General features: G+C 41.2%; 1 protein-coding gene across 2 annotated transcripts in view; it reads right to left on the reverse strand.

Annotated features, from left to right (window-relative positions):
* Positions 1 to 19,909, reverse strand: part of diaph2 (diaphanous-related formin 2) — a 1,163,737-nt gene that overhangs the window by 1,036,190 nt on the left and 107,638 nt on the right. For both annotated transcript variants that reach the window (XM_034181862.1, XM_034181863.1), the window contains exon 6: positions 11,775 to 11,795. In XM_034181862.1, coding sequence (XP_034037753.1) covers positions 11,775 to 11,795 — 21 coding nt within the window. The remainder of the gene's footprint in view (positions 1 to 11,774; positions 11,796 to 19,909) is intronic.

Raw genomic sequence — 19,909 nt, forward strand, 5'->3', positions numbered from 1 at the left:
CTAGGTGTACCAAGGGCAGCAATGTATCCTGTTGCATCACTGACCGTAAATTTTAAAAAGTTACAATTATCAGTTATACCACCTACCACTTTGGGACATGCTTATTTTGTTTTTACCTCACAAAATTAATGTTCTTGTGACCAGTCCTGTTAAAGACTTGCACTGACCTTTGAACATTTATGAGGGTTTGAAGATGTGGAAGTCGCAGTGAAACCATCTTGACTGATTTATAATGTTGAAATTTAGCCAATGACTGGTTCATGGCACAATTACATCAATTCAGCAGTCCGTGTATCAATGTAGTCGAATCTATTACTTTAAAATCGATTTGGGATTTGGATTGTTTAATTGTTACACACCTACTTTGGCCGTTTAATTTGGTGAGTTACAACAGTGTTTTTCAACCTTTTTTGAGTCGCGGCACCCTTTTTATATTTACAAAATCCTGTGGCACACCACCAACTAAAATAATATTATAATGCTATTACCTCTGGTTTTGCGCAAAACCCAATTCAGAGAGAAGTAAAAGCTTCACGTTTTCGTTTTGTTAACAAGTTCACTCCATTTAAAATCCTCTCTCTGCTCTGCGCTCGCTGCGCACCGAACGTGTCGCGCCTGCATTCAGGAATCTCCCTCACTCACCCCCTCCCCTCCCTGACCCACCCCCTCCCTCGCAGTCTGCAGCCTGTTAACTCAGCGCGCGTGCACACACAGGCACAGACACACACACCGACAGCTCTGCATTTTAGACGGCTTTTGAAGGAGACGGCACTGTTTTAATCGGCCGTCAGCCTCCTTGTTATTGTCCCGACTTAAGACGAGAGCGAGGCTGCAGCACAATGACGTCAGATTCTGAGTCGTTTTATGCTTTGTGGATAAAATAAATAATTCACGGTAATCGCGAATATGAAAAATACCCACGGCACCCCTGACGATCGATCACGGCACCCCGGTTGAGAATCACTGAGTTACAAGATGGCAGACAGCATTTATCCTGTGAACACACTACAGAGGACAGACTTATTCATTAATTCATTCATTCGTTGCATTTTACAAGATATATGCTTTTTCCAAACTGTAGGAAAATGATAATTTTATCATACTATGTTATAGACAAACACATTATGCTTGTCTCTACTGATGTGAGAAGACTCTGGCATACGGCCACTTCTCACTCTGATCAATTTCTGTATACAGTGACACTGGGTTCTGCTTTACATCAATATATCCACTGCCATAGGATTAACAGGATTAACAAAGGGTGCAAATGCCAAGTGAAATGGGTTTTCTTCATTCGAAAGAAAACATCTCAATAACCCTGGTCTCTGCCAACTTTTATCAAAATGTGAAAACTTGTTGAAGTTGACCTTCACGTTGGAAGAGCAGTCATGACACCAGCAGGCATATGTCTGCCATATTAAATTTCATGAACACAATACAACCGCTGCTCTTGATCAAGAACTACCCTTCTACCTCCATTCAAGCCTAGTTGAGAACCCATTTATTTGACAAAAATAACCAAGCACAAAAGAACAGTGTGACAAAGAATCTGAAAAAAGCAATCAATGCCAAATGTTGCTGTAAAATGCCTGAAAGAGCAAGGTTTGTCTGAGAGCATGGACAGAACGGAGACCAGGTCACAATGTCCTGCTTTAGTTTCTATGTGCTCCTGTTAAGCTTTACAGTGTCCTAAATCCCTGAAAAAGCCTGAAAAGGCAACAAAACACCATTTAAACTTTGCAATTCAGCAGCGAGAAACCAATAACGGCCCTATTTTTCTTTTTCTACCCTAAATATCTCTTGAAAATTGGACCCATCTTTTGAAACAACCAACACAGGACATTATTACAGCATAGACAAACCTGTGTCATGACAAATCTCTATCATGATAATCCAACAAAAGTATGCATTTACTAAGAATGACTGACTTTTTTAAAATTTAATACATTTTTTGTTGTTGATGTTGTCAAGATAGATGTGCATCCATATGTACTGTTCTGTATTTGCATGGAATGGAAAGAAGACAAAGAAAAACTAGCGTGTTGTCTGTGGGGCTCTAGATTGGGTAGTGTTTAAGAAATAGATACCTGATATTTTTCAAAGGTGGTAAAAAAACTGTGTAAAGTTTCTATAATGAGTTGAAATGGCATGTGAGTCCAGAATGTTTTTATAACCTTAGACGTCAACCGTTTTTAAACACTACTATTATTAGCATTATTAATATTATTATCATCAGTATTATTATTACATAATAAAAATCATGGGCACTTATTTATTTATGTATTTGTCTATCTGTTAACAGGATTATGTGAAATTTTCACCACAAATACATATTAGGCCATGGAAGATTCCATTAAATTTTGGAGGTGATCCAGATCTGGATCCAAATCTGGATCAAGACTTGACTTTATATAGGCTTTGGAGGACTACATCAAAAGTACTTCACAGATTCTCATCAAATTTGGACCACAGATAGATATTAGGGTATGGAAGACTCCACTAAATTTTGGAGGTGATCCAGATCTGGATTCTGGATCAAGATTTCACTTTAAATAGGCTTTGAAGGATTATGTCAAAACTACTTCATGTATTCTCATCAAATTTAGGGCATGGCAGACTCCACTGAATTTTGGAGGTGATCCGTACCTGGATTGGCGGACATAAGAAATCTTGGATTGCTTGTTATTTTTATATTTTGTCATTTGAGTTTTAAATGGACCACAATGGAAATAACTGTTTTTACTTTCTTGTGTCATCCATGTATTTTTACATGGATGACACATGAAAGTGCCACAAATATACAGTGAGGAAAATAAGTATTTGAACACCCTGCAAATTTGCAAGTTCTCCCACTTAGAAATCATGCAGGGGTCTGAAATTTTCATCTTAGGTGCATGTCCTGCGTGAGAGACATAATCTAAAAAAAAAAAATCCGGAAATCACAATGTATGATTTTTTTTAATATTTTATTTGTATGTTACTGCTGCAAATAAGTATTTGAACACCTGTGAAAATCAATGTTAATATTTGGTACAGCAGCCTTTGTTTGCAATTACAGAGGTCAAGCGTTTCCTAAAGTTTTTCACCAGGTTTGCACACACTGCAGCAGGGATTTTGGTCCACTCCTCCATACAGATCTTCTCCAAATCTGTCAGGTTTGGAGTTTCAGCTCCCTCCAAAGATTTTCTATTGAGTTCAGGTCTGGAGACTGGCCAGGCCACTCTAGAACCTTGAAATGCTTCTTAGGGAGCCCCTCCTTAGTTGCCCTGGCTGTGTGTTTGGGGTCATTGTCATGCTGGAAGACCCAGCCATGACCTATCTTCAATGCTCGTACTGAGGGAAGGAGGTTGTTTGCCAAAATCTCGCAATACATGACCCCATCCATCCTCCCTTCAATACGGTGCAGTTGTCCTGTCCCCTTTGCAGAAGAGCACCCCCAGAGTATGATGTTTCCACCCCCATGCTTCACGGTTGGGATGGTTTTCTTGGGGTTGTTCTCATCCTCTAAACATGGTAAGTGGAGTTGACTCCAAAAAGCTGTATTCTGGTCTCATCTGACCACATGACCTTCTCCCATGCCTCCTCTGGATCATCCATATGGTCACTGGTGAACTTCAAACAAGCCTGGACATGTGCTGGCTTGAGCAGGGGGACCTTGCTGCCCTGCAGGATTTTAAACCATGACAGCATCATGTGTTACTAATGTAATCTTTGTGACTGTGGTCCCAGCTCTCTTCAGGTCATTGACCAGGTCCTCCTGTGTAGTTCTGAGCTTTCTCAGAATGATCCTTACCCCACAAAGTGAGATCTTGCATGGAATCCTAGACCGAGGGAGATTGACAGTCATCTTGTGTTTCTTCCACTTTCTAATAAATAATCATAACAGTTGTTGTCTTCTATCAAGCTGCTTGTCTGTTGTCCTGTAGTCCATCCCAGCCTTGTGCAGGTCTACATTTTTGTCCCTGGTATCCTTAGACAGCTCTTTGGTCTTGGCTATGGTGGACAGGTTGGAGTGTGATTGACTGAGTGTGTGAACAGGTGTCTTTTATACAGGTAACAAGTTCAAACAGGTGCAATTAATATAGGTACAGAATGCAGAATAAGAGGGCTTATTAAAGACAAATTAACAGGTCTGTCTGAGCCAGAAATCTTGCTGGTTGATAGGTGTTCAAATACTTATTTGCAGCAGTAACATGCAAATAAATTATTAAAAAATAATACATTGTGATTTCCGGATTTTATTTTTTTTTAGATTATGTCTCTCACAGTGGACATGCACCTAAGATGAAAATTTCAGACCCCTCCATGATTTCTAAGTCAATCAATCAATCAATCAATTTTTTTATATAGCGCCAAATCACAACAAACAGTTGCCCCAAGGCGCTTTATATTGTAAGGCAAGGCCATACAATAATTATGTAAAACCCCAACGGTCAAAACGACCCCCTGTGAGCAAGCACTTGGCTACAGTGGGAAGGAAAAACTCCCTTTTAACAGGAAGAAACCTCCAGCAGAACCAGGCTCAGGGAGGGGCAGTCTTCTGCTGGGACTGGTTGGGGCTGAGGGAGAGAACCAGGAAAAAGACATGCTGTGGAGGGGAGCAGAGATCGATCACTAATGATTAAATGCAGAGTGGTGCATACAGAGCAAAAAGAGAAAGAAACAGTGCATCATGGGAACCCCCCAGCAGTCTACGTCTATAGCAGCATAACTAAGGGATGGTTCAGGGTCACCTGATCCAGCCCTAACTATAAGCTTTAGCAAAAAGGAAAGTTTTAAGCCTAATCTTAAAAGTAGAGAGGGTGTCTGTCTCCCTGATCTGAATTGGGAGCTGGTTCCACAGGAGAGGAGCCTGAAAGCTGAAGGCTCTGCCTTCCATTCTACTCTTACAAACCCTAGGAACTACAAGTAAGCCTGCAGTCTGAGAGCGAAGCGCTCTATTGGGGTGATATGGTACTACGAGGTCCCTAAGATAAGATGGGACCTGATTATTCAAAACCTTATAAGTAAGAAGAAGAATTTTAAATTCTATTCTAGAATTAACAGGAAGCCAATGAAGAGAGGCCAATATGGGTGAGATATGCTCTCTCCTTCTAGTCCCCGTCAGTACTCTAGCTGCAGCATTTTGAATTAACTGAAGGCTTTTTAGGGAACTTTTAGGACAACCTGATAATAATGAATTACAATAGTCCAGCCTAGAGGAAATAAATGCATGAATTAGTTTTTCAGCATCACTCTGAGACAAGACCTTTCTGATTTTAGAGATATTGCGTAAATGCAAAAAAGCAGTCCTACATATTTGTTTAATATGCGCTTTGAATGACATATCCTGATCAGAAATGACTCCAAGATTTCTCACAGTATTACTAGAGGTCAGGGTAATGCCATCCAGAGTAAGGATCTGGTTAGACACCATGTTTCTAAGATTTGTGGGGCCAAGTACAATAACTTCAGTTTTATCTGAGTTTAAAAGCAGGAAATTAGAGGTCATCCATGTCTTTATGTCTGTAAGACAATCCTGCAGTTTAGCTAATTGGTGTGTGTCCTCTGGCTTCATGGATAGATAAAGCTGGGTATCATCTGCGTAACAATGAAAATTTAAGCAATACCGTCTAATAATACTGCCTAAGGGAAGCATGTATAAAGTGAATAAAATTGGTCCTAGCACAGAACCTTGTGGAACTCCATAATTAACTTTAGTCTGTGAAGAAGATTCCCATTTACATGAACAAATTGTAATCTATTAGACAAATATGATTCAAACCACCGCAGCGCAGTGCCTTTAATACCTATGGCATGCTCTAATCTCTGTAATAAAATTTTATGGTCAACAGTATCAAAAGCAGCACTGAGGTCTAACAGAACAAGCACAGAGATGAGTCCACTGTCCGAGGCCATAAGAAGATCATTTGTAACCTTCACTAATGCTGTTTCTGTACTATGATGAATTCTAAAACCTGACTGAAACTCTTCAAATAGACCATTCCTCTGCAGATGATCAGTTAGCTGTTTTACAACTACCCTTTCAAGAATTTTTGAGAGAAAAGGAAGGTTGGAGATTGGCCTATAATTAGCTAAGATAGCTGGGTCAAGTGATGGCTTTTTAAGTAATGGTTTAATTACTGCCACCTTAAAAGCCTGTGGTACATAGCCAACTAACAAAGATAGATTGATCATATTTAAGATCGAAGCATTAAATAATGGTAGGGCTTCCTTGAGCAGCCTGGTAGGAATGGGGTCTAATAAACATGTTGATGGTTTGGATGAAGTAACTAATGAAAATAACTCAGACAGAACAATCGGAGAGAAAGAGTCTAACCAAATACCGGCATCACTGAAAGCAGCCAAAGATAACGATACGTCTTTGGGATGGTTATGAGTAATTTTTTCTCTAATAGTTAAAATTTTGTTAGCAAAGAAAGTCATGAAGTCATTACTAGTTAAAGTTAATGGAATACTCAGCTCAATAGAGCTCTGACTCTTTGTCAGCCTGGCTACAGTGCTGAAAAGAAACCTGGGGTTGTTCTTATTTTCTTCAATTAGTGATGAGTAGAAAGATGTCCTAGCTTTACGGAGGGCTTTTTTATAGAGCAACAGACTCTTTTTCCAGGCTAAGTGAAGATCTTCTAAATTAGTGAGACGCCATTTCCTCTCCAACGTACGGGTTATCTGCTTTAAGCTATGAGTTTGTGAGTTATACCACGGAGTCAGACACTTCTGATTTAAAGCTCTCTTTTTCAGAGGAGCTACAGCATCCAAAGTTGTCTTCAATGAGGATGTAAAACTACTGACGAGATACTCTATCTCCCTTACAGAGTTTAGGTAGCTACTCTGCACTGTGTTGGTATATGGCATTAGAGAACATAAAGAAGGAATCATATCCTTAAACATAGTTACAGCGCTTTCTGAAAGACTTCTAGTGTAATGAAACGTATTCCCCACTGCTGGGTAGTCCATCAGAGTAAATGTAAATGTTATTAAGAAATGATCAGACAGAAGGGAGTTTTCAGGGAATACTGTTAAGTCTTCTATTTCCATACCATAAGTCAGAACAAGATCTAAGATATGATTAAAGTGGTGGGTGGACTCATTTACTTTTTGAGCAAAGCCAATAGAGTCTAATAATAGATTAAATGCAGTGTTGAGGCTGTCATTCTCAGCATCTGTGTGGATGTTAAAATCGCCCACTATAATTATCTTATCTGAGCTAAGCACTAAGTCAGACAAAAGGTCTGAAAATTCACAGAGAAACTCACAGTAACGACCAGGTGGACGATAGATAATAACAACTAAAACTGGTTTTTGGGACTTCCAATTTGGATGGACAAGACTAAGAGACAAGCTTTCAAATGAATTAAAGCTCTGTCTGGGTTTTTGATTAATTAATAAGCTGGAATGGAAGATTGCTGCTAATCCTCCGCCCCGGCCCGTGCTACGAGCATTCTGACAGTTAGTGTGACTCAGGGGTGTTGACTCATTTAAACTAACATACTCATCCTGCTGTAACCAGGTTTCTGTTAGGCAGAATAAATCAATATGTTGATCAATTATTATATCATTTACCAACAGGGACTTAGAAGAGAGAGACCTAATGTTTAATAGACCACATTTAACTGTTTTAGTCTGTGGTGCAGTTGAAGGTGCTATATTATTTTTTCTTTTTGAATTTTTATGCTTAAATAGATTTTTGCTGGTTATTGGTGGTCTGGGAGCAGGCACCGTCTCTACGGGGATGGGGTAATGAGGGGATGGCAGGGGGAGAGAAGCTGCAGAGAGGTGTGTAAGACTACAACTCTGCTTCCTGGTCCCAACCCTGGATAGTCACGGTTTGGAGGATTTAAGAAAATTGGCCAGATTTCTAGAAATGAGAGCTGCTCCATCCAAAGTGGGATGGATGCCGTCTCTCCTAACAAGACCAGGTTTTCCCCAGAAGCTTTGCCAATTATCTATGAAGCCCACCTCATTTTTTGGACACCACTCAGACAGCCAGCAATTCAAGGAGAACATGCGGCTAAACATGTCACTCCCGGTCTGATTGGGGAGGGGCCCAGAGAAAACTACAGAGTCCGACATTGTTTTTGCAAAGTTACACACCGATTTAATGTTAATTTTAGTGACCTCCGATTGGCGTAACCGGGTGTCATTACTGCCGACGTGAATTACAATCTTACCAAATTTACGCTTAGCCTTAGCCAGCAGTTTCAAATTTCCTTCAATGTCGCCTGCTCTGGCCCCCGGAAGACAACTGACTATGGTTGCTGGTGTCGCTAACTTCACATTTCTCAAAACAGAGTCGCCAATAACCAGAGTTTGATCCTCGGCGGGTGTGAAGTCGAGTGGGGAAAAACGGTTAGAGATGTGAACGGGTTGGCGGTGTACACGGGGCTTCTGTTTAGGGCTACGCTTCCTCCTCACAGTCACCCAATCAGCCTGCTTTCCCGGCTGCTCGGGATCTGCCAGGGGGGAACTAACGGCGGCTAAGCTACCTTGGTCTGCACCGACTACAGGGGCCTGGCTAGCTGTAGAATTTTCCACGGTGCGGAGCCGAGTCTCCAATTCGCCCAGCCTGGCCTCCAAAGCTACGAATAAGCTACACTTATTACAAGTACCGTTACTGCTAAAGGAGGCCGAGGAATAACTAAACATTTCACACCCAGAGCAGAAAAGTGCGGGAGAGACAGGAGAAGCCGCCATGCTAAATCGGCTAAGAGCTAGTAGCTACGCTAACCTAGCGGATTCCTAAAAACACGCAAAGTGAATAATGTGTAAATAATTTAGAGGTGATTCAGCAGAAGGAGTGCTTTAGTTAAGGCACGTAAAGATTACACTGGGAAACAAATCGTAATCTAGATAACTAGATCAATCTAACTGCGCAGATTAAACAGCTAACAGATACAGAAAAACACTGCTGTGCTCCGGAACAGGAAGTGATACAATACCGCAGTGAGAGCCAACCACCAGTAGAGGCAAGCAAGAGATCAGATCTGGATCAAACTTTGTCAGGCGATAGTGGGAGAACTTGCAAAATCGCAGGGTGTTCAAACACTAATTTTCCTCACCGACATAATTATATGATGTACGTACATTGAATTTACTAAATAAAATCACACACACACGCTTTTAATATATAGATGATTTACCGCCTCCTGCTGGAATCTCGTGTGAGTCCAGAATGTAATTATCACACACACACACACACACACACACACACACACACACACACACACACACACACACACACACACACACACACACACACACACACACACACACACACACACAGGCCACTTAGCTATTATAATATAGATGTCTCAAATAAGGAGCAAGATACTTCAAAGCCCAAAGGACAGCGAGGACAGCAAAGAAGAGGAGAAGAAGAAAGGAGCAGCATCAGTAACCTCCACCCAATTCTGGAGATGGTTTCCCCTGTGACAGATGTTGCAGAGTCTGCCTCTCGAGGATAGGAATCATTACACATCAGAGGTGCCACAGAAGAAGGGGCTACCATCATTGAAAAGATGGGCTGTCAAAAGCAAATGTAGCAGCAGTGCATGTCTGAGGCTTTTACTGTGAAAGGTCAGGTCAGGAGGTGTGTCTACCTCCCAGTGGAATGCTTGACAGTGATTTCAGCAGAGGAAAGTTTATCTTATTGCTAATCTTTGTTCACACAACGGAGCATCTGTGCTTACATTCAATCAATTTATTTTTTCTGGATACATCCATCATACAGAGGACCATGTAGGTTACTTTGCAATCCTGCTAAGTGTCACCCGTAGCTATAATTCCTGGATAGATAATCTTTTACTTTGCATTTCCTTATACCCCCATCACATATACACTGATTGATCAATCAGCTGTGTGTGTATTCATGACCGCTGCATGAGCCACTAAGCGTGAACACGGGGGGCATGTCACACCATGCGTCAGACGCAGCATCGACACATATGGCGTGAGTCCGGTCCATATGTTGGTTGTAATCTGGTGTCTAGTACTGGCAGGGACTGTGCAAAGGGAGGAACACAGCGCTCCCTCCCTCCCTCTGTGTCACCCACCTGTTGTCCACATGCGCTTTGGATGCCATCGTGCTGGTGTGGATGAGGTAATCTGGATGCGTTCTGGCATGGCTGACCACACCTCTTTCCCTCCCAACTGCATCCAATGATGGCAATTTTTGCCATTTTGACCTGGTTCCTGCACATTCTTGGTATGTGTGACGGGGGCTTCAGCCTAGATGACACAAGTTTGCTTTGGCACAGCTTGCTGGTTTCTCTCTTTCTTACACATTCTTTAGGTTCACCACCAGGAGCTCAAACAACACTTTGTGGCAGGAAATGGTTGAGCACTTTGATATCAAGGCTAAGAACTGCATGTGTTGCCCTCACATTTATTTCTGCTGTGTTTTGGAGGTGTGACCTGTCGACATACACTATAAATATCCAAAGCTCACCATCATTATTGATCTAAATTGTATTGTGAGACACTGTCATGTCTCATGTACCCTGCCTCACACTCCACAACTGCTGGGATAGCCTTCAGACCACCCCCTCCCCCATGACCCTTAAGTGGAGAACGCAGGTATACAAAATGGATGGATGGTTTTAGCACTGAGCCCTACTCTACCCTATTTGGCAACTACTGATCTTATGAATCTACATAATACTGTATGTGCTTCTTAATGTGAGCCCCATTTATACAGTATATGTTACGTTTTTTGTTTTTAATGGTCCTTTTGTTACATTATATTGACATTATCAGTTGTACAAATTTCCTGTATGTATTTTTAAATGTCAATAATTTTTTTTCTCCTCTGGACGATAAAGTACAGTATAAGCTACTGTATTGTAAACTACAAGGAATCGCAATAACATAAACAAGACCATATATTTGTAAAAGCTCGCATTTCTGGTTTACTCTCTTTCAAATAGCAATAGGGTTGCTGACAGCAAATTCAAATATACAGCCACCGAGATATTCACTAAATTAAAACAGCACAATATTTCTGTTCAGGGTAGAAAAACACACTATATTTTTCTGCTCTTTCTCTCTCTCTATGTGTGTGTGTCTGTCTGTCTTATTAAGTGACATATATTCCCAACATGCGTTTCTCTTCAGTGACAGAATGAACACAGTTAAAACCATTTATATCCCACATTTTGTGATAAACAGATTAGATAGAATTGTTTCTGTAAAAAATATTGCTCTTTTTGGCATTACAATATCAAAAAGATAATAGACGTTAAACTGCAATCTATTTTGAGAGAGAGAGAGAGAGAGAGAGAGAGAGCAAAAAATCAAAAATAAAATAAAATAGCCTGAATGCAACATCATTTTTCAAAAACTCTCATTCCAAAATGCTGCCGTTTACATACAGGAATTGTGCTGGCAATTTGTAACACGTCCATACTAGAGACCATTAGCAATATGAAGGCTGTGTGTGTGTGTGTGTGTGTGTGTGTGTGTGTGTGTGTGTGTGTGTGTGTGTGTGTGTGTGTGTGTGTGTGTGTATATATATATATATATATATATATATATATATATATATATATATATATATATACACACACACACACACACACAAGCCATAGAAATGACCTATGTTGCACAGTGTGGAATATGCTTATCAACATTTTCAAAGAAAATTTAAGACTTTGTGTACATGTTTCTATCTGTGTGTGCGCGAGAGAGAGAGAGAGAGAGAGAGAGAGAGAGGTAAATGAAGATAGATACATGGAAAGACCAAGATTTATGAGCCAAATAAATAATGGGCTACTTACCGCAACTTTGCTCCCAGTTATCTGCATGCAGCGATCAGTGGAGAAGGTTAATTTGCAAAAAGACACAAACAGCACAATCATTAGTAGGCCAGAGATTCCTCTCCATTACACGTTGAAGCATTAGTGTAACTTGTGTTGGCATCACAAACATTCATCACACAATTATATCACACAATATAGTTTCCTAATAGGAATCAAGAGATTCCTTAGAATTGTGGGTGCATATCGTAGAATAAAGCTCTGCAGATGTCAGGTATTTAAATTGTTAACAGAACAAGTGGCTTAGAGAAACAGCATAAAGAAGGAATAAATCCTTCAGTGTGAGTATTCTTCCTTTTAGTTAATTTACAGCCTAGCACGTTCATAACAATTATCAATACACAGGAAAAAAAAACTGCTATGGAAGTTGTCATGAATCAAAATTAATTAGGCATGCTGATTTTCACACAAAAGGTTCATTAAATGACAAACTGAGTGAAATTCAATTGGCCTTGTAAATAACAGATTGGTCCAGATTCAGATTCTTCTCCTACAATGGTCAGTGGCCATTGTGAGATGGTGGAACGTCTCCCCAGGTTAAAATCAATCACCTGTCATTAACATTGGGCTTCAGGTGTCAAATTTGGCTTGTAGTAGTTCCTTAAGCCCACAAAGTCAGCACAATTCTTGAAGGTTAACCTTGTTATCTATCAGTAGTGGTAGGTAGTAGGAATGTCTGGGGGTCATTCCATGGTAGGAGGGGACGTCATCCAAATATCTGCAGTGGACCACTTCTCTCTCTGTGCAACAGGCTTCCAAGAAAATGCATGTTGATTGCCATAAGTTGGAGGACTCAGTCCCTGTCCTTTCCTTTCTCCTTCCTTTTTGAAAATTACATTCTCTCCTCTCGCTCCTTCCATCTGTTCTAATCTTCACTTTCCATTTCTTTTATTGTCACTCTCAAACTCCCGCACTCTATGGCTGTTTGATGCTTGGTTTCTACTCTTCTTCTTCTTTTATTGCTGCCATAAAGTACATTTTAAACATGCATTCACCAGATCATGCAAACAGTACTTCTTAATGATGCTATATCCACATTTGCCTCCCTTTCTGTGCACGCTATGGTGTTACTTTGGGAGATATTGCACACTACCTGTACACTGCAGATAAGCAAAACTGATGCTACTTCCATCACAAACATCATCCAGATGTGTCATGTTCTGGCTCAGTTATGACGACACGGCTCTTGTAATGTTTACTGGAATCTGTGCAGTTTCTTTGGCAGCCAGATTTTATGCAATGCATCTCATTCAGTTTAGTTAAGTCCTCCAGCTGTGTGCCTCTTCACAGACTGCTTGTCATTTGCTCAAACTCTTATTTCTAATGACTCAACTTCTAATGACTCAACTTTCGGTTTGTTGAGGCCAGAAAAAAAAGCTGATCTGGATGTACACTAACAGTAGTAGTAGTAGTAGTAGTAGTAGTAAACATGTACTGTAACTTCCATGTCAAGTGTGAATCTATAAAGTTTCTTCTTATCCCACATTTGTGTGGTGGTTGAAGGAGGCAATGGTCCCCAAGGCAGAGCAGTTTAGGAGACTCAAGGACACTTTGACTAGAATCAGGAGATTCATCTACTGCATTCCATGCAGGAGCACAGGCACCTGTTGGGAGGTGGTGCTGTATGGTGGCAGGTCTTAAGGATCCATTCATCCATCCATCTGCATATCAATGGTCCATCCAGGATTGGGATGTGCAAGGTCTATGCGGAGCTGTTTGAGATACTGAGTGCAGTGGATCATCATGTTGCGCCCCCCCCCAACAACAACAAAAAAACTAAAAATGTAAACAGGTGAAAACACTGATTCACTAGTTGTAGTCCATTTGACTGTTACTCTGCTCTTCACCTGTTTGTTGGCTCTTGAATCACTGGTTGTTGTGATTACTGGACTCTATGTATATATAGTTAATTAATTAATTCCTTGTAGTGTTTTTGTGTTATTTTGATGTTTTGTTATTGTTAGTATGGCCAAAGAATATGGACACCCCACTGAGTCTGGTCTGCTTGATGTTTCATCCTATAAACTAAAACACCTGAGGGAATTTTTCCCTTATCACTGATGTCAGTGTATTTGCTCAGGGGGTGGGTCATACTTAAACCTTAATCCAGTTTAGCATCTTGGGGCAATGTTGCAATAGGAGCTGTATAAATAAATTTAATTGTACTGTATTGAATTTGGCATTACAGTAAGAGGGTCATAGGATCGATTCCCACCTGTGGCTTTTCTGTGTGGAATATGCATGTTCTCCATGTGTTTGCGTGGGTTCCCTCCGGGTGCTCTGGCTTCCTCCCACATCCAAAGACATGCAGGTTAGATGGACTGGAAACTTTAAATTGTTTGGAATTGTGCGTGCGGGTGTGAATATGTTTGTTTGTCTATATGTAGCCCTATGACAGACTGGCTTCCTGCCCAGGGTGCACCAGGCCTCACGCCATATGACTTTGGGAGAGGCTCCAGCCCCTGTGACTTTTAACTGGACTAAGCGGTTGAAGATAAGTGAGTGAGTGAGTAAGTGAGTGAGTGTACTGAATCGACACTCAGCTGCACTTGGGGAATGAACCCAATAATCTGTGGTGTGGCAGATATCCTGCAATGCCTTTACCACATCATGTTGACTACATGCTCCAGAGATGCACATAGGACCATCTACAGACGTTCCAGTCTACAGTGTTTGAGAGAGCAGCAACTTGGCTTGAAAAGATATCCACAGTTTATGAGTGCAATGGACAATGGGATGGATAGGCTGGTCCGTCGCAACCACAACAGAACCATAACATGGTGCACACAAGCCTGGTGGACAACTTCAAGTTTTCTACCCACATTTTCCACAATGAATGATGCCTACAAGCACTGCAAGGTGTATTTGAAGATTATAGTACATTTGAATGTGTTGGAGAGTAGACTAACATAAAAGAGCAGACACTATCTCGCACCTGGATGGACTCAGACAACAATTAGGGAGGATCTTGATGGGGAAGAGCACAATGGAACACCTTAATCTCACGAGAATATGAGCAAAGTTGTGTTCAACTGGAAAGCAAGAAACTTGCTAATAAATTTAAACAATACTTATAGAACTGGTCAATCAATCAACTTTTTTCTTGTATAGCGCCAAATCACAACAAACAGTTGCCCCAAGGCGCTCCACATTGCAAGGCAAGGCCATACAATAATTATGAAACACAGTCTACGTCTAAAGCAACATAACCAAGGGATGGTCCAGGGTCACCCGATCCAGCCCTAACTATAAGCCTTAGCGAAAAGGAAAGTTTTAAGCCTAATCTTAAAAGTAGAGAGGGTATCTGTCTCCCTGATCTGAATTGGGAGCTGGTTCCACAGGAGAGGAGCCTGAAAGCTGAAGGCTCTGCCTCCCATTCTACTCTTACAAACCCTAGGAACTACAAGTAAGCCCGCAGTCTGAGAGCGAAGCGCTCTAATGGGGTAATATGGTACTACGAGGTCCCTAAGATAAGATGGGACCTGATTATTCAAAACCTTATAAGTAAGAAGAAGAATTTTAAATTCTATTCTAGCATTAACAGGAAGCCAATGAAGGGAGGCCAACACGGGTGAGATATGCTCTCTCCTGCTAGTCCCCGTCAGTACTCTAGCTGCAGCATTCTGAACCAACTGAAGGCTTTTTAGGGAACTTTTAGGACAACCTGATAATAATGAATTACAATAGTCCAGCCTAGAGGAAATAAATGCATGAATTAGTTTTTCAGCATCACTCTGAGACAAGACCTTTCTGATTTTAGAGATATTGCGTAAATGCAAAAAGGCAGTCCTACATATTTGTTTAATATGCGCTTTGAATGACATATCCTGATCAAAATAACTCCAAGATTTCTCACAGTATTACTAGAGATCAGGGAAATGCCATCCAGAGTAACGATCTGGTTAGACACCATGCTTCTAAGATTTGTGGGGCCAAGTACAATAACTTCAGTTTTATCTGAGTTTAAAAGCAGGAAATTAGAGGTCATCCATGTCTTTATGTCTGTAAGACAATCCTGCAGTTTAGCTAATTGGTGCGTATCCTCTGGCTTCATGGATAGATAAAGCTGGGTATCATCTGCGTAACAATGAAAATTTAAGCAATACCGTCTAATAATACTGCCCAAGGGAAGCATGTATAAAGTGAATAAAATTGGTCCTAGCACAGAACCTTGTGGAACTCCATAATTAACTTTAGTCTGTGAAGAAGATTCCCCATTTACATGAACAAACTGTAATCTATTAGACAAATATGATTCAAACCACCGCAGCGCAATGCCTTTAATACCTATGACATGCTCTAATCTCTGTAATAAAATTTTATGGTCAACAGTATCAAAAGCAGCACTGAGGTCCAACAGAACAAGCACAGAGATAAGTCCACTGTCCGAAGCCATAAGAAGATCATTTGTAACCTTCACTAATGCTGTTTCTGTACTATGATGAATTCTAAAACCTGACTGAAACTCTTCAAATAGACCATTCCTCTGCAGGTGATCAGTTAGCTGTTTTACAACTACCCTCTCAAGAATCTTTGAGAGAAAAGGAAGGTTGGAGATTGGCCTATAATTAGCTAAGATAGCTGGGTCAAGTGATGGCTTTTTAAGTAATGGTTTAATTACTGCCACCTTAAAGGCCTGTGGTACATAACCTACTAACAAAGATAGATTGATCATATTTAAGATTGAAGCATTAAATAATGGTAGGACTTCCTTGAGCAGCCTGGCAGGAATGGGGTCTAATAAGCATGTTGATGGTTTGGATGAAGTAACTAATGAAAATAACTCAGACAGAACAATCGGAGAGAAAGAGTCTAACCAAATACCGGCATCACTGAAAGCAGCCAAAGATAACGATACATCTTTGGGATGGTTATGAGTAATTTTTTCTCTAATAGTCAAAATTTTGTTAGCAAAGAAAGTCATGAAGTCATTACTAGTTAAAGTTAATGGAATACTCAGCTCAATAGAGCTCTGACTCTTTGTCAGCCTGGCTACAGTGCTGAAAAGAAACCTGGGGTTGTTCTTATTTTCTTCAATTAGTGATGAGTAGAAAGATGTCCTAGCTTCACGAAGGGCTTTCTTATAGAGCAACAAACTCTTTTTCCAGGCTAAGTGAAGATCTTCTAAATTAGTGAGACGCCATTTCCTCTCCAACTTACGGGTTATCTGCTTTAAGCTACGAGTTTGTGAGTTATACCACGGAGTCAGACACTTCTGATTTAAAGCTCTCTTTTTCAGAGGAGCTACAGCATCCAAAGTTGTCTTCAATGAGGATGTAAAACTATTGACAAGATACTCTAACTCCCTTACAGAGTTTAGGTAGCTACTCTGCTCTGTGTTGGTATATGACATTAGAGAACATAAAGAAGGAATCATATCCTTAAACCTAGTTACAGCGCTTTCTGAAAGACTTCTAGTGTAATGAAACTTATTCCCCACTGCAGGGTAGTCCATCAGGGTAAATGTAAATGTTATTAAAAAATGATCAGACAAAAGGGAGTTTTCAGGGAATACTGTTAAGTCTTCTATTTCCATACCATAAGTCAGAACAAGATCTAAAATATGATTAAAGTGGTGGGTGGACTCATTTACTTTTTGAGCAAAGCCGATAGAGTCTAATAATAGATTAAATGCAGTGTTGAGGCTGTCATTCTCAGCATCTGTGTGGATGTTAAAATCGCCCACTATAATTATCTTATCTGAGCTAAGCACTAAGTCAGACAAAAGGTCTGAAAATTCACAGAGAAACTCACAGTAACGACCAGGTGGACGATAGATAATAACAAATAAAACTGGTTTTTGGGACTTCCAATTTGGATGGACAAGACTAAGAGACAAGCTTTCAAATGAATTAAAGCTCTGTCTAGGTTTTTGATTAATTAATAAGCTGGAATGGAAGATTGCTGCTAATCCTCCGCCCCGGCCCGTGCTACGAGCATTCTGACAGTTAGTGTGACTCGGGGGTGTTGACTCATTTAAACTAACATATTCATCCTGCTGTAACCAAGTTTCTGTTAGGCAGAATAAATCAATACGTTGATCAATTATTATATCATTTACCAACAGGGACTTAGAAGAAAGAGACCTAATGTTTAATAGACCACATTTAACTGTTTTAGTCTGTGGTGCAGTTGAAGGTGCTATATTATTTTTTCTTTTTGAATTTTTATGCTTAAATAGATTTTTGCTAGTTATTGGTGGTCTGGGAGCAGGCACCGTCTCTACGGGGATGGGGTAATAGGGGGATGGCAGGGGGAGAGAAGCTGCAGAGAGGTGTATAAGACCACAGCTCTGCCTCCTGGTCCCAACGCTAGACAGTCACAGTTTGGAGGATCCCAAAAAATTGGCCAGATTTCTAGAAATGAGAGCTGCTCCCTCTAAAGTGGGATGGATGCCGTCTCTCCTAACAAGACCAGGTTTTCCCCAGAAGCTTTGCCAATTATCAATGAAGCCCACCTCATTTTTTGGACACCACTCAGACAGCCAGCAATTCAAGGAGAACATGCGGCTAAACATGTCACTCCCGGTCTGATTGGGGAGGGGCCCAGAGAAAACAACAGAGTCCGACATTGTTTTTGCAAAGTTACACACCGATTCAATGTTAATTTTAGTGACCTCCGATTGGCGTAACCGAGTGTCATTACTGCCGACGTGAATTACAATCTTACCAAATTTACGCTTAGCCTTAGCCAGCAATTTCAAATGTCCTTCGATGTCGCCTGCTCTGGCCCCCGGAAGACAATTGACAATGGTTGCTGGTGTCGCTAACTTCACATTTCTCAAAACAGAGTCGCCAATAACCAGAGTTTGATCCTCGGCGAGTGTATCGTCGAGTGGGGAAAAACGGTTAGAGATGTGAACGGGTTGACGGTGTACACGGGGCTTCTGTTTAGGGCTACGCTTCCTCCTCACAGTCACCCAGTCAGCCTGCCTTCCCGACTGCACGGGGTCTGCCAGGGGGGAACTAACGGCGGCTAAGCTACCTTGGTCCGCACCGACTACAGGGGCCTGGCTAGCTGTAGAATTTTCCACGGTGCGGAGCCGAGCCTCCAATTCGCCCAGCCTGGCCTCCAAAGCTACGAATAAGCTGCACTTATTACAAGTACCGTTACTGCTAAAAGAGGCCGAGGAATAACTAAACATTTCACACCCAGAGCAGAAAAGTACGGGAGAGACAGGAGAAGCCGCCATGCTAAAACGGCTAAGAGCTAGTAGCTACGCTAAGCTAGCGGATTCCCAAACAGGGAATCCGACACTAGACAGGCTGTGGAGCAGCACAGGCAACGCACGACGACAGTGCTAAAACAAAATAAAAATCCACTAGACAGGCTGTGGAGCAGCACAGGTAACGCACGACAACAGTGCTAAAAAATAAAATAAAAATAAAAATCCACTGGACAGGCTGTGGAGCAGCACAGGCAACGCACGACAACAGTGCTAAAACAAAATAAAAATCCACTGGACAGGCTGTGGAGCAGCACAGGTAACGCACGACAACAGCGCTAAAAAATAAAATAAAAATAAAAATCCACTGGACAGGCTGTGGAGCAGCACAGGTAACGCACGACAACAGTGCTAAATCAAAATCCACTGGACAGGCTGTGGAGCAGCACAGGTAACGCACGACAACAGTGCTAAAACAAAATAAAAATCCACTAGACAGGCTGTGGAGCAGCACAGGTAACGCACAACAACAGTGCTAAAAAATAAAATAAAATAAAAATAAAAATCCACTGGACAGGCTGTGGAGCAGCACAGGCAACGCACGACAACAGTGCTAAAACAAAATAAAAATCCACTAGACAGGCTGTGGAGCAGCACAGGTAACGCACGACAACAGCGCTAAATAAAAATCCACTGGACAGGCTGTGGAGCAGCACAGGTAACGCACGACAACAGCGCCAAAAAAATAAAAAAAATCAAAATCAAAATCCACTGGACAGGCTGTGGAGCAGCACAGGTAACGCACGACAACAGTGGTAAAAAATAAAATAAAAATCCACTGGACAGGCTGTGGAGCAGCACAGGTAACGCACGACAACAGTGCTAAAAAATAAAATAAAAATCCACTGGACAGGCTGTGGAGCAGCACAGG

This window comes from Thalassophryne amazonica, chromosome 11 (genome assembly GCF_902500255.1).
Source record: "Thalassophryne amazonica chromosome 11, fThaAma1.1, whole genome shotgun sequence".
NCBI lineage: Eukaryota > Metazoa > Chordata > Actinopteri > Batrachoidiformes > Batrachoididae > Thalassophryne > Thalassophryne amazonica.